The following is a 14,894-nucleotide window of genomic DNA, read 5'->3' as shown; positions in this document are numbered from 1 at the left end:
GGTATATATATTATATATATATATTTTTAACAATTAATATTGCACTTTTCAATTCTTAATTTAGTTTTAGGTTAAAGATTGCATTTCTAATTTTGCTGTATATTTCAGTAATATGATATAAAATTAAGAAGATGTGGTATAATTGCCAGTGAGATAATCTCCACACAAGAAACCAATTTATGACATAGAAATTTACAATCATGGGTCACTGTGTGGCCTTCAACAATGAGCATAACCTATACCACATAGTCATTCAGCTAAAAAAAAAATAACAGAATAGACATATGTAAAACAATTCTAACAAGAAAACTAACTGTCTGAATTTAGTATAAAATATTGAACAAAAAAAATTATGATGATCGACAATGCAAGGGTTGTATAGCCAGTCAAGGTCGTTAAAAACTTCCATCATCAAATATGATGTACAGCAACAAATGACAAGTACTGAATTACATGCTCTTGATTTGGGATCAGCATGGAGGGGTCAAACCCTCCCCCTGTTCATAAGGTACAAACCAAATTAATGTTAAGATCTCTTTTGATAAAAGAACTCTATAGAAGATTCTAGTTTGTCTAAGGATTGTTGATTACAATTTTCATGGTAAAAGTATGCAACTTTCTTCTGAGCTCAAAATTTAAAAGCAAGCTACATGAAAAGCTTGTAGCAAAGTTTCAAAAATTAACTTTTCTTTTAGTTTTCAAAGCCAAGAAAACACAGGATTAATCTTTAGACTTGCAAATCGATCATCAGATCAAAACAAACATGAAGTCTATGTCTCCGTTGAACTGCATGTACACCACTTCTTATTATAATGTTTTCTGTAATCCATTTAATTGAATTTCAATTTCTTCTATATGTGTGTATACATGTATATTTACTTATTTTTACAGGAAGATGACAAGGTAATGTTCAATATTTTAGGGATGGAGAATACGTAAGATATTTAAGGAACTGTCGGGAGTTGTAATGCATTATTTTTAATATTTTACTACTTTATGTTTAACTGGAAATCAAGCTAACAAAAAAAACATTTAGAGATATATTTTATAGTCGCCTTTGAGAACAGAGGAAACTGACCTTGACAACTTACAAGTATTACACAAGTGGGACAAGATTAGAATCACATTGCAAGCTTAGTTTGCATAATTATGTATTTAAGTATGTAAAAATAAAATTGAATTGATTTAATAAAATGCACTATGTATGACTGATAGATAGACTTTACCTTGTATTATTCTTTTATAGGCATTCATGAATGATTACAAAAGTTTCCTCAACCGAATTACAGATTTTGATAAAAGATTAGGAACAATACTGTGCCAAGCATTTGATGATTGTTGTACTTCAGAAGCCATGTTTAAGGTAGAAGTGTGCATAAGAATTGTGTCTATCACATTTGGCTACTTATCAATTTTCTTGGATAATATAAACTATTTGTCCAGTTATATTCATTCTCATTATATTTTTCACAGAACTTTATTTTTCTTATCATGAAGCATTTCTTAGAGACTAGGTATCTATCTGTTTTTCAAACTTCAAATAATTTCTGTGACGTTTCATACAGGTTTTCTTGAATCAAGTAGTTAGGTCTCTTTTACTTGTTGTTATGTCAATGTCTTCCGTTCTTTAGACAATCATGTAACAGTAAACATAGGAAGCAAGTCTTTTTAGCTTTTAAATTTCTTTTCACATGAGAACTTACCAAAATGTATGGATTAAACACATTTGAGAAAATAGTAGTTATAGGTAATCGCATTGAAAAGTATTTTGGAAAACAGTTGTTGGACTGGAAGTTGTGATACAGAAACAATAAAAGAGACATTGCTTGGGAAATATAATTTAAGTCAGATAAGACATGTAGAGGACGATTGGTAAGACACACTACATAATTTTTCATGATTTTAATGTGTTGAAAAGCTGTAATATAAATAATTCAATTGTTTTTATTGAGAAAAAAATATTTGTTAATACTCTTATTGCATTTGTTTTTAATAGTTGTTAGAAATAATGGGAGGTCTTCTGGAGAGAAATGATATCAAATGTAATTTTGATGGGAAATATCCTATAATAGTTGAAACAGTGATGAAAGAATTAGATGTTGCTAAGGGGATCTATGATGAACAGATAGCAAAGATGAAGGAGCAAGGACATGTCACATTACATAAGAACATGCCCAAAATTGCTGGAAGCTTAAGATGGGCCAAGGAACTCAGGAAGAGAATTACTGCACCAATGCACGAGTTTAAAAAATTGGAGCATCCCTGCATGCAAGGGGGAGCAGCAAAACTTGTGTTTACTAAGTTTGAAGAAATGCTTAATCTTATAAGTGGGTATGTAGCTTTATTTATTAAGTTAACTCAGTCTGTCCAGTGTCAAGTTAAAGTGGTAAACTAAATAAAGTACTGTATCATGAAGTTGTGGTCACATTTAGTATATTCTTTTTTTTATTGTTCAATGTGAGTCCCAACATTTTGAATTTTATGCCAAATTTAGATTTTGACCCTGATTTCACAGTGCATTGAACATTGACAATTCTGAAGTTACAGTTTTGTTAACTATATTGAAAATTATAATAGAAATGAGAGAGAAAAAAAATTGCAAAAATTAGCAGTATGGAAAAAAATACTTATCAGTCAAAATGACACACCATAAGAGATAGGGAAGATTTTTCTTCTTTTTCAGATGGAATCAAGAAATTTATGAAGACTGGGCACAGAATGTTGGGGCATCCTGTTCACACAATATGAGTCAGCCACTTCTCCTTCGTAATCAAAATACAGACCTGATTTCCGTGAACTTTGATGCCAAGTTAACAGCCATTTTAAGAGAGGTGAAGTACTTAAAAGTGGCTGATGTGGAGGAAATTCCAGAGTCAGCAAGAGATCTGTTTAAGCAGAACGATATGTTTTGGAAATATGTCACCAATCTAGATTTAATTGTTCATCTTTACAACAAAGTTCGTAATAAAGTCTTGGGAGTAGAATACCCATTGATTGAAGGCCAGTTAAAACAACTAGATGTTATACTTCAACAAGCCGAAACAACTTTAACATGGGAAAGTGAAGGTTTGTGTTAATAATATAAACAAAGTAGTCTTTACAGGGGAAGACTGATTGTAAAGGGAGGTCATAGAGTTTTTTTTATTGTTTGAAAGTGATTTTTGCTAAATATTCTGGACAAAGTAATACATTGTTTTTATTACAGTAAAAACATCACAGGTTGATAGAATTACCTTTTAATATATTTCTGTAATACCTTAAGAACCACATTTATGAATCAACAGTTGTTAAATGAGGCTAGATTAATCAAATAAGAAAATGTGAATGTATTTCTAGGTTTTCTAAATAACTTCATTAGAACATGCCACAGAATACTTTATTTTTTCTCTTTCTTGCAGGAGTTTGGGAATATATTCAGATGACCAGAGATCATGTCAATGAATTAGAATCTTCTGTACATAAGGCAAAGAATAATATTGAAGAAATTAATAATTTGATGTCATCATGGAGTAAGACACCTTTGTTTGCACGCTATGAAAACAAGCATGAAACACTACTTAATCTTGATGATAGAAAAGACAGACTTGAAAAAAGATACGCTAATATATCTGACATTGGAACCAAAATACACCAGTTGTTGCAGGTATATCAATTGTTAAGTGCAAAAATTGTCATAAAAGTAAAACTAACCCTGCTAGTAGTAATATACTGCTGGTCTTATGTGGATTAGGTGATGCATTTGATCAGATACCACTTTATAATTAAGTCTAGTCTAATACAGGTTATATTAATTTTCATTAACATGTTATCATCCTGAATTTGCATGTTAGTCACATATACAAATTACCATTTATTCATTTGAAGCTTATCTGGCCAAAAATCTCATGTTTTTACCAAATAAAATGTTCATATATTAGGGGTCAGATGTTTTGTGTGCACCAAAAAGCTATAATACTATAATTTCTGCAGTGCCTATACTATAAATTCTGAAGAACTTGGCAAATTGATATACATCTAATGTTGAGTAAACATTTGAAAATGACAATGTTTTCTCTTCCATTTATTTCAGCAAAACAAGGAATATTTCAAAGTTGATTCTGACTCTGATGTTTGGGAACTGTATGTAGAATATGTTGATGATATGATAGTGGAGGGATTTGTCAGTACTATTTATTGTAGCATGAATTTCCTACTGGATAATACTGATCCAAAGAACAACATTGGTCCTTTATTTCAAGCTCAGCTAGAACTAGAGGTATGAAAATTAGACTTAAAGCTGATGATTTATCTGAAATATTTAACAATTGTTTTTAAATGTATGCACCACATTTTTGAAGTTGTTTCAAATAGACAGATAAAAAAAATGTCCCTCATTGTTTATAATTTGATTCCTAATTCCAATTTTGAGGAGTAAATCATTAAAAATGTAGATGACAAAATTATGTATATATGCTGATAGACAAACAACTTTCTGCCAATCTGAAATATCCAAAATAAAACTAATGGCCTAATTTTTAACAAAATGATTTACAAAAAACAAATATAACGAACCACTGTCAAGCAGGCTCCAGACTTGTAACAGGCACATAAAGAATGTGACAGGGTTAGATATGTGTGTGAGTGCTCAACATATCTGTTCGTAGCAAAATATCTTTGACAATTAGATATGTGTTTTGATAGGTTCCAGAATTGATATTTAAACCATCACTAGATTATAATACAGAGGGTGGATTCTATGAGCTTGTAGAAGGACTTGTTACAGATATTTACAGACAAGCAGCATTGATTCCCCGTTTAGCTCTTCATACTGGCAGAGAAGATTACCAAATGGATCTTGAACAAATGGTTGACCTATCAGACATGAGAAATGAGTTGATGGAGAGGATGAATAGTGTTATGAGTAAAGCCATAGAGTACAGAAACTCATTTGATGTTTATGCATACCTATGGGTTGATGATAGGAATGAATTTATGAAGCAGTTTTTATTGTATAATCATGTGTTGACACCAGAGGAGATAGAGGCAGCTGGGGAAGAAAGTATCCCTGAATCACCACCTACTCTAAAACAGTTCAAGGAACAGGTAAAGTAGTATTTCCTTAATCATCATCAATAATTAAATCAATGTACCAGAGATATTGCATTTTTATGATTTCTTACATATAATTATACCAGCACTATAACAGATTAAGGAGCAAAAATGCAACAGGGGACGATAAATGGCTGACCCGTGTTAAGATAGAGCAATATCTCTTGCACATAAAAGACTCCCTTGTAGATTTTGAAAAAAGAGTAGGCTAATGCCGCTACAAGGCAGCACTCGCACCCGCAAAGTGGAAAGGGATTAATATAAGTTACAAAACTTGTTTCCCAATCCACTATAAATAAATATGTTTAAAACAATATTTCTGTGATCTAGTGCATGCTATTACATACATATTCTTCAAAATCTTTAATTGGACATTTCTGTTGATCTATTGTTGGTCCATATGTCCCTAGAAATTAGAACTTGATGAGAAAATATTTTTTCCTCAATCCACTGAAATAGGTATCCACAAAAACAAATGAATCCACAGTTTACATTTATGTGAGCAGGTTCTACCATATGATATGTTTTTACATTAATCCCCCTTCTTTTTAACAAATCAATGTTCTGTGTCAACATTGTGTTCAAGGAATACTTGTTTATTCATACACACAAGGGCTATTTTTGAAATTTTTGTCGTATTTTTCTCATTAACCCTTTCGCCGATGAGTCCCAGTTTACCGGGATTCACGCTTCAGACAGCTGACGATGAGTCCCGTTTTACGGGGATCGGAATACCTTTGTTATATTTCCCGCTCAAAACAGTGCAAACATGAGTTATCTTTCTTTGATGAATACCCGGATGAAAGTGTAAACATGGCGCTTCCGTTTGTTGAAAACCATGTCAAAATCAGAGGAAATTTATGGAATTTACGAGAATTTGAAATGGAAACATTTTTTTTGAAAGAATATGGAAGAATTGAAGCCAAACTAGTATACTTTTTTGACATAAAATGTCGTTTTATGTTCAAAACACTTGAAATGGACATCGTTCAATGTGAGGAATTTGTACAGCCTCATAAAAATTTCAAAATTTTGCCGTTTTGGGTTAAAAAATTACTATTTGGGGTCAAAGAGCAGAATTTTTAGAATTTCACCTAGAAAATACTGAAAATTTGAATATTTTATGAAGAAAAAATTATCAAAACATGAACAAAACTGTGAACATGGCGTTAGTGAATGAAATAAATACACAAATAACTACAAACAAGTTTTTATTGACATTTATTATGAAGATCTCCCACTTGAGTAATAGTAGCCAGGGAAGCCATCGTCTCAGAGTAGCTTCTGTCTGGGCAGCAATCGGTGAAAGGGTTAACTACAAATCAGTGCTTCCTCAGATTTGTTATCTAGCTTTGAACAGTGTTTTTTTTTTACGCTGTGACCTTATAATGAAAATAGCAATAAAAGCACTGTTCTTTTGCTTTTTGTGTGTTTTGCTTTGCATGTACTGATTTTTGTCATAGACGGACACCCCATATCCTTTGTTTTTCTATTATTTGAATCAGCATGCTATACCATATGATGCATTTTGACACTCATTGCTAATCCACTTCCTGTTTAACGAATACATATAGTGGCTATTTAACTATAAGCTCAGTCCAACTTATTAAGTCCTAGTGTATTGGTTCTCTTTATTTTCCAGATTGACAATTTTGAGAACATCTACCAAGAAGCTCAAGAGATTGAATCAACTGAGTTATTTGATTCCTGGTTTAGAGTTAACTCCAAACCATTCAAACAAGCTTTGCTGAACACAATTAAAAGATGGAGTTACATGTTTAAACAGCACTTGATAGATCATGTAACAAACAGGTATGTCATATGTTATCTTTGTTAAATAAACTTGTCAAATGGGAATATAAAAAAGAAGATTTGTTATGATTGCCAATGAGACAACTCTGCACGAGAGACCAAAATGACACAGAAATTAACAACTATAGGTCACTGTATGACCTTAAACAATGAGGAAAGCCCATACCGCATACCTTTTTGAAATATAATAGATTACTCTGCATGCCTATAGCAAATATAAATCTCTTGTTTTTGTTCAAAGCATCTTTTGAATTTTGTTCCTATCTTTAAATGTTTGTAGTACAATCAAGGTTACCACACGGCCTGTTTTAATGAAACTTATGCACATCTAAAAGAGAAGGAAAAAATACAAGACCATACTTGTATTTTTAACTTCTACATTGTACACTCTGTTCTCTATATAAACATTTGCATGCTTGTCCCTTTGAAAGCTCGCTATATGTTATGAGTTTCGCTTATGTTGAGAACTGTGTGATGACCTATGGTGGTTAACATCCTTGTCCTAGGTTTCTATTAGTCTCTCAGGCAATCATACCATAACTCCTTATGTTTATATTTTTCTAAAAATATAGCTATTTTTATATTTCAGTTTGAAGGAATTATCTAAGTTTATACAAAGCACTGATTCAGGCTTACTTACTCCTATAGAAGAAGGAGACTACAATGGAATGGTAGATTGTATGGGTTATCTGTATGCTGTTAAGGAAAGACAGCAGGCTACTGATGAAATGTTTGAGCCACTTAAACAAACCATTGAACTACTAAAAACATTTGAGCAAGAACTGCCAGAGGAGGTTCATCTCCAATTACAGGTCAGCTTTTTTTTTAGATTTATGTGTGTCATTGGTTGATGTTTGTTATTGATGCTTATTATTCTTTGGTTGCTGTCTCATTGACTTTTATTCCATGTCTTGTATATGTATTGAATATATATTTGAAGAATATAAGCTGCTGAAACTATATTTATTATCAAAATATTCCTAAAACAAGTACCTTATATCTGTTTATTAATCTTAATTGTTTTAGGAGCTGCCAGAACAGTGGAACAACACAAAGAAAATTTCCATTACAGTCAAGCAACAAGTGGCACCACTGCAGGCCACAGAAGTGGCAAATATCAGGCGTCATACTGCTTCATTTGATGTTACCCAACACAAGTTTAGAGAAAGTTTCAGAGGAATAGGTCCATTTAGATATGCATGTGAACAGCCTTACATTATCCTAAATGAGGTAACTAAGGCTTAATATAGCAAACAATCTGATAAACAAAAACCACAAAAACAAATACCCATAATTAAATTTAGAAAAAAATGATTTCCATTGATCTATTTACAAATTCTGATATATTCAACTTCAAGTGAGCTTATACAGGATAAAGATTAGAATAACACCAGTTTTAAGATAGCAGTAACCAGTTACAGTAAAACTTGTACGCATACTTTCATTAATTTAAGGCAAAAATATACAGAAAAATTATCTAAATGTTACATTTGGAAGAGCATTGTCACTCATACCATATCTACGATATCTACTTACTTAACAAAACAACACAACACATGTAATATTGTTGGTTTTATGGACACTGAATTTTTCTGTCTATCTGATAAGGAATTGAATAAAAAAGTTGCATGAAACATATAAGTATATGCTACTGATTGAAGTATGGAAAAAACATTTGTTGAATAACCTTCATTAGGTATACTTCAACCAAAAGTTGACATTTTTGAGCTGCAGTCAAAATTATTTAAATTATTTTATTGAATTAGAGTGGAGGGAAAAACAAAATGATAAACACTTCATAAATGTTAAATAAATTCAAAATCCTCTGCTGCTGTTTTTGAAATTAGGGTTCCATTGATATTTGTTATAAATTAAAACTACTCTCTTATTATTTTGGTCAAAGAAGAATTTATTAGTGAGAGTTATTTTAATATTCTTTGTTCTTTTTACAGTACAATGAAGTTCTTGCTGCTATGGAATTAGAAATGTCTCAACTGACAGATTCTGCAGGTTTGTTTGAAGTCCATATACCAGATTTTAAGCAGCTCAAACAGTGTAGAAAAGAACTGATTATGTTAAAAACTCTTTGGGATTACATCATCATTGTAAAAAGCTGCTTCGATGATTGGAAGACTACTCAATGGAAAGACATCAATGTTGAGCAGATGGATATTGACTGCAAGAAATTCTCTAAAGACATTCGTACCTTGGACAAAGAAATGAGAGCCTGGGACTCCTACTCAGGTGTGGAAGACAATGTGAAGAATATGTTGACCTCTCTCAGAGCTGTTGGTGAATTGCAAAATCCTGCCATCAGAGAACGTCATTGGCAGCAGCTTATGTCTGCTACTAAGGTTAGAATTTTGAAATATGTTGTTTTGCATATGAAAAAAACCTACACGTCTGAAATAATTTTGATCTGTTTGATTTTTAATTGCTAATGACAATTCTTATTAATTGTTGAAAAGATAAAAATGAATTTTTAAGCCACAAAAGGGGCTGCTGCTCTTACACCCAGTAACAGTATAAACTGATGGCTTGGACTTGAATGTTAAAATGAAAAAAAAATCAGTCCCTTCTATACATTTTCATATTCATTGCTAGGTAAATTTTTTTATTTATGTTGCATCAAACTTGATTTAAAAATTGTAGTTGTAGCTTTATGTAGGAGCTTTTGAAAAGATATTACTGTATGAGAAATGTACTTTGTAGCCAGAGGTCCCTGGTTCAAACCTAATTTAAATTATAATATTCAGAATCAAATATGCATTCCTGTTTGATTCGTGTTGATACAGACAAAAATCGCTGTGCTGTGTTAAAAGGAGAGTTACACCATTAGTTTGTTAAAAGATTTACATACAAGTAAAAAAGAGATTCAAAAGCAATGGGTGAGAGTTCCACCAATCTTTTTTCTGCAGGACGTGTAAAGTTGCACCTGCAATTAGTTAATTAGAATTGAGTGATTTTTAGGTATTCCTTACCAAAACATTGCCTGAGCCATTTCTGCTTGTATAGTTTTGGGATGGCAGGCAACGTATATCTTCCTTGAAAAATCACACATTTTCAAAATATTCTTACAGTTTGCTTACTTTTTGCCTCACAGCACTTACCTAGTAAGAATAAACATTTGAATGTTTGTTCAACTTTAAGATGTTATGAATCAATCTCTTTAGTTGTAATATCTATTTTAGGTGAGATTTTCAATGGATGAGAAAACTACTCTGGCAGATCTACTGTCTTTAAACCTACACAATTATGAAGATGAAGTAAGAGGTATTGTAGATAAGGCAGTTAAAGAAATGAGTATGGAGAAGGTGTTGAAAGAATTAGATGTCACGTGGACTACCATGGAATTTGAACATGATGCTCATCCAAGGACGGGAATCACAATGCTGAAGACAAGTGAAGAACTCATAGAAACTCTCGAGGATAATCAGGTACAAATAGGTTAATTGAACTTTAAAATAATAAAAATGGGATATTTGGAAAGTATGATAAACAATCATATATGATATAAAAAATACATAAAATACTTCACTTGTTGTCTTACATTTGATCTGAAGCCTATTTACAATGTCTTTCTGTTATTCCTGTGTTTAGTAGTACAACAATTATGGAACGTTTTTATGCCCCACCTACGACAGTAGAGGTAGTTTTTGATGAAGTTGAAGTCCAATCAACTTAAAACTTAGTACACATGTGCCCTATGATATGATCTTTCTAATTTTAATGCCAAATAAGAGTTTTGACCCTAATTTCATGGTCAACTGAACAAAGTTGGTCCTCAGGTGCAAAAAAGCGTCAATTTTGATGTTTTTTCGTTCTTTTTCTCGACCTGTAAGTCCGAGAGATGCTAATAGATGCATTCATTTTTCATGTAGAGTGGACCCCAGTGAACACATTTAACACAACAGTTGTTAGTTCGGAGTGAAACTGATCTGGGTTCATCAGTGTAAAGTGCACCAAAATTCACAAAATTTCTGATTTTTTCCGATTTTGAACTTCAACTGGACTTGCAACCAGAAGTAGTCGTTTCCTTGGCGTATTTTGATAATAAACATGATCAGTTTTTATGTGCCTTTAGGTTAACAGTATTTGTCAAGGTTTCAGTCCTCTTAACTCCGTGTTTCAGACCTCGAAGGTAAGCACACCCCTCCAAAAAAAACATTTTTTTCTGATATCAAATTTTGAAGGTTGTATTTGAGCTCAAAATTAATATTTAAAGTGAGAAGCATGACAATTAATAGTGTCAGATCGAGGAAACGTGCATACACTACGAATTAAATGGCATTTGATTACAATGACCTCCAAATGTATGGAGAGCCATTGATGCCAAAATAACGGTGGTCTGGGTACGGCCGTAATATTACGGCCCCCGCACAACAAGGGTTAATATTGTGATGACTTCTAGGAGGAAGGCCTTTTAATGTTTAGGAAACTGTAAACTGTTGGAGCAACTAAGCTTTTTAACAGACTTAGTTAAGTCAAACCAGGTTTTGATTAACAAACCCCACACCTTACACCTGTAATACAGTTTTGCATGTTCCATTAATTAAAAAATATAAAGCACTCCTAAAATATTAAGTTAAGCTAATAATCTGTCCAAGTTACTGTTAAATTTCCTTGTAATCTTAAACACTCAATTAATTATCCTCATTGCCATAACAGGTCCAGTTACAGAACATGTTGTCGTCAAAGTATATAGCCCATTTCCTCACAGAAGTATCAACATGGCAGAAGAAGTTATCAACAGCTGATCAAGTGATTTCTGTTTGGATGGAAGTACAAAGAACATGGTCTCATTTAGAAAGTATTTTTATTGGTTCAGAAGATATAAGAAGTCAACTGCCAGAAGATTCAGCAAGATTTGATGGTATTGATACTGATTTTAAGGTGTGTATGATTTACTGATTATGAGTGTATGACTAATATCATTGACTTTATGGTAGCCCTACAAGTTTGAAAATTCCACCTAATTTAGAAAAAAAAACATACAAGCAATTAGTAGGAAACCATTGAAAAATTACTTTTGGTGTGAATGGATATACCTCATTGCTATTTTTACAGACCATTATTGGCCCTATTTTCAATGCAAAAAAAAAAGCCTTTCATGAATAGATCCTTTTGTCAGTCACATTATAAACTATATTTTGAGTGTTGATGATTGAAAGGTGAGCTCTCATTGACCTTATTTTCATGGATCATTGGTTCATGGATGTTCGATAACTAATTCAGTAATTGTATGGGGGTTGGGAGGCACTTTTTTAAAGACCATATTCTATAGAGCTGAGAAAAATGATATTTAGCATAACTAAGTGAAAATAAAACTTTTTTCTTTATACCCAGGCGCGGATCCAGAGGAGGGGTTCAGGGGGTTGGAACCCCCCCTTTTTTTTGGACGATCAATGCATTTGAATGGGGACATGTAATTGGAACCCCCCTTTTGTCCTGGGTTAGGAACTCCCCCTTTTTTAAATGGCTGGATCCGCCCCTGATACCACAATTGATTTGTTATAACATGAAAAGAAATATTAAGAATGTTTTACATTTATATAATCTGATCATGATTTATAAGTACTAGTTTGTATTTTATGGCATGTTGATTTTATTTCTAGGAACTGGTGAAAAAAATGGAAACTACTAAGAATACAGTAGAGGCAACTAACCAACCTAATTTATATGAAAAACTTGAGACTTTGCAAGAAAATCTGATCCTGTGTGAGAAAGCCTTGGCCGAGTATTTAGAAACTAAGAGACTTGCATTCCCAAGGTTTTACTTTGTGTCATCAGCTGATCTATTAGATATTCTCTCTAATGGAAACAATCCACCAGTGGTTAGTACATTGTATATTAAATTTTCACCATAAATTAGAATTATATAAAATTCTTATCACTCAATATCTATTTATTAATGACTTGTTACATCAAGATATACAATAGGCTACTTGTTCATGTTGTTAAAACATCTTCTATTATGTCAAAACATGTTTAATATGAGAAAATGCAAAATATAAGGAACATATAATAAGAAACTAAGCAATGATGTTCTACCATTTCTTATTCAGTCTCCCTTTTAGCTCACCTGGACGGAAGGGCCAAGTGAGATTTTCTCATCACTTTGCGTCCATCGTCGTCCGGCGTCGTTAACTTTTACAAAAATCTTCTCCTCTGAAACTACTGGGCCAAATTTAACCAAACTTTGTCACAATCATCATTGGCGTATCTATTTTTAAAAATGTGTGGCGTGACCCGGCCAACCAACCAAGATGGCCACCATGGCTAAAAATAGAACATAGGGGTAAAATGTAGATTTTGGCTTATAACTCTGAAACCAAAGCATTTAGAGCAAACTGACACTGGGTAAAATTGTTTATTAGGTCTAGATCTATCTGGCCTGAAATTTTCAGACCAATCAGACAACCTGTTGTTGGGTTGCTGCCATCAAATTAGTAATTTTAAGGAAAATTTTGCAGTTTTTGGCTTATAACTCAATAGCCAAAGCATTTAGAGCAAATCTGACATGGGTATAATTGTTAATCAGGTCAAGATTTATCTGCCCTAAAATTTTCAGATGAATCGACAACCTTTTGTTGGGTTGCTGCCCCTGAATTGGTAATTTTAAGGAAATTTTGCTGTTTTTGGTTATTATCTTGAATATTATTATGGATAGAGATAAACTGTAAACAGCAATAATGTTCAGCAAAGTAAGATCTACAAAAAAGTCAACATGACCAAAATTGTCAGTTGACCCCTTAACCCTTTCCTCCACAATGACGCCTTTGACGCCACCCCCTTTACTCCATAATGACGCCTTTTGACGCCTGTGTAATGCATCAGTTAAAACATTCTCCTACGAAAAATCTGTATCAGACTTAATAAAAATCTGTATCTAATATAAAAAGGATATTCATGAGAATATACGACTGGAATTTCATGGATGAAATATTTGTTTTCCCAATGCATTAAGACTTTAAACTTGATGATTTTTTTTTATTGAAACCATCCTATGCGAATCAAGTATGTAAAAAAAAAATTCTATGGAGGAAAGGGTTAATTAAGGAGTTATTGCCCTTTATAGTCAATTTTTAACCATTTTTCAAAAATTTTAGTATTCTTTTTAAAAAATCTTCTCCTGAAACTACTGGGCCAAATTTAACCAAACTTGGCCACAATCATAATTGGGGTATCTGGTTTGAAAAATGTTTGGCGTGACCTGGCCAACCAACCAAGATGGTTGCCATGGCTAAAAATAGTACATAGGGGTGACATGTAGATTTTGGCTTATATCACTGAAACCATTTTGCATTTAGAGCAAATCTGTCAAGGAAAAAAATTGTTTTTATCAGATCAAGATCTTTCTGCCCTGAAATTTTCAAACAAATCAGACAATCCCTTGTTGGGTTTCTGCCCCCAAAATAGTAATTTTAAATAAAATTTTGCCGTTTTTGGTTATTATCTTGAATATTATAGATAGAGATGAACTGTAAACAGCAATAATGTTCAGCAAAAAAGGTCTACAATTAAGTCAACATAACCAAAATTTTCAAATGACCCTTTAAGGAGTTATCGCCCTTTATAGTAATTTTTTTACAATTTTCATAAATTTTTGTAAATTTTTGTAAATTTTTAGAAAATATTTTCCACTGTAATTACTGGGCAAAGTTCATTATAGATATAGATAATTGTAGCAACAAGAATGTTCAGTAAAGTAAGATCACAAACACATCACCATCACCAAAACACAATTTGTCATGACTTTATCTGTGTCCAATGTTTAGTATGCACATAGACTAAGGTGAGCGACACAGGCTCTTGAGAGCCTCTAGTTTCTTTTATTATTACTGACTAATATGTCTTGCAGTACTTAAAACTTGTGGTTTAGATACATTAATTTTGAAATAGTCTCTAATTGTAATTCTTTCAAGTGAACCAACACCTGATATGGTAATTGTGTGGTAGGGTAAAAACGAGTGGATACCTCTAGTTTCTAATAA

General features: G+C 32.5%; 1 protein-coding gene across 1 annotated transcript in view; it reads left to right on the top strand.

The window, feature by feature from the left end:
* The window catches only part of LOC139511315 (dynein beta chain, ciliary-like), a 77,136-nt gene that overhangs the window by 18,162 nt on the left and 44,080 nt on the right, over positions 1-14,894 (top strand). Inside the window, exons 8-20 of the mRNA XM_071297956.1 lie at positions 1,247-1,363; positions 1,997-2,331; positions 2,684-3,066; positions 3,399-3,643; positions 4,070-4,255; positions 4,681-5,082; positions 6,731-6,900; positions 7,490-7,712; positions 7,927-8,130; positions 8,853-9,254; positions 10,092-10,337; positions 11,569-11,793; positions 12,516-12,734. Coding sequence (XP_071154057.1) covers positions 1,247-1,363; positions 1,997-2,331; positions 2,684-3,066; positions 3,399-3,643; positions 4,070-4,255; positions 4,681-5,082; positions 6,731-6,900; positions 7,490-7,712; positions 7,927-8,130; positions 8,853-9,254; positions 10,092-10,337; positions 11,569-11,793; positions 12,516-12,734 — 3,357 coding nt within the window. The remainder of the gene's footprint in view (positions 1-1,246; positions 1,364-1,996; positions 2,332-2,683; positions 3,067-3,398; positions 3,644-4,069; positions 4,256-4,680; positions 5,083-6,730; positions 6,901-7,489; positions 7,713-7,926; positions 8,131-8,852; positions 9,255-10,091; positions 10,338-11,568; positions 11,794-12,515; positions 12,735-14,894) is intronic.

The sequence above is a fragment of the Mytilus edulis genome, chromosome 2, assembly GCF_963676685.1.
Source record: "Mytilus edulis chromosome 2, xbMytEdul2.2, whole genome shotgun sequence".
Taxonomy (NCBI): Eukaryota; Metazoa; Mollusca; class Bivalvia; order Mytilida; family Mytilidae; genus Mytilus; species Mytilus edulis.
This window is presented reverse-complemented; position numbering and strand designations above follow the sequence as displayed.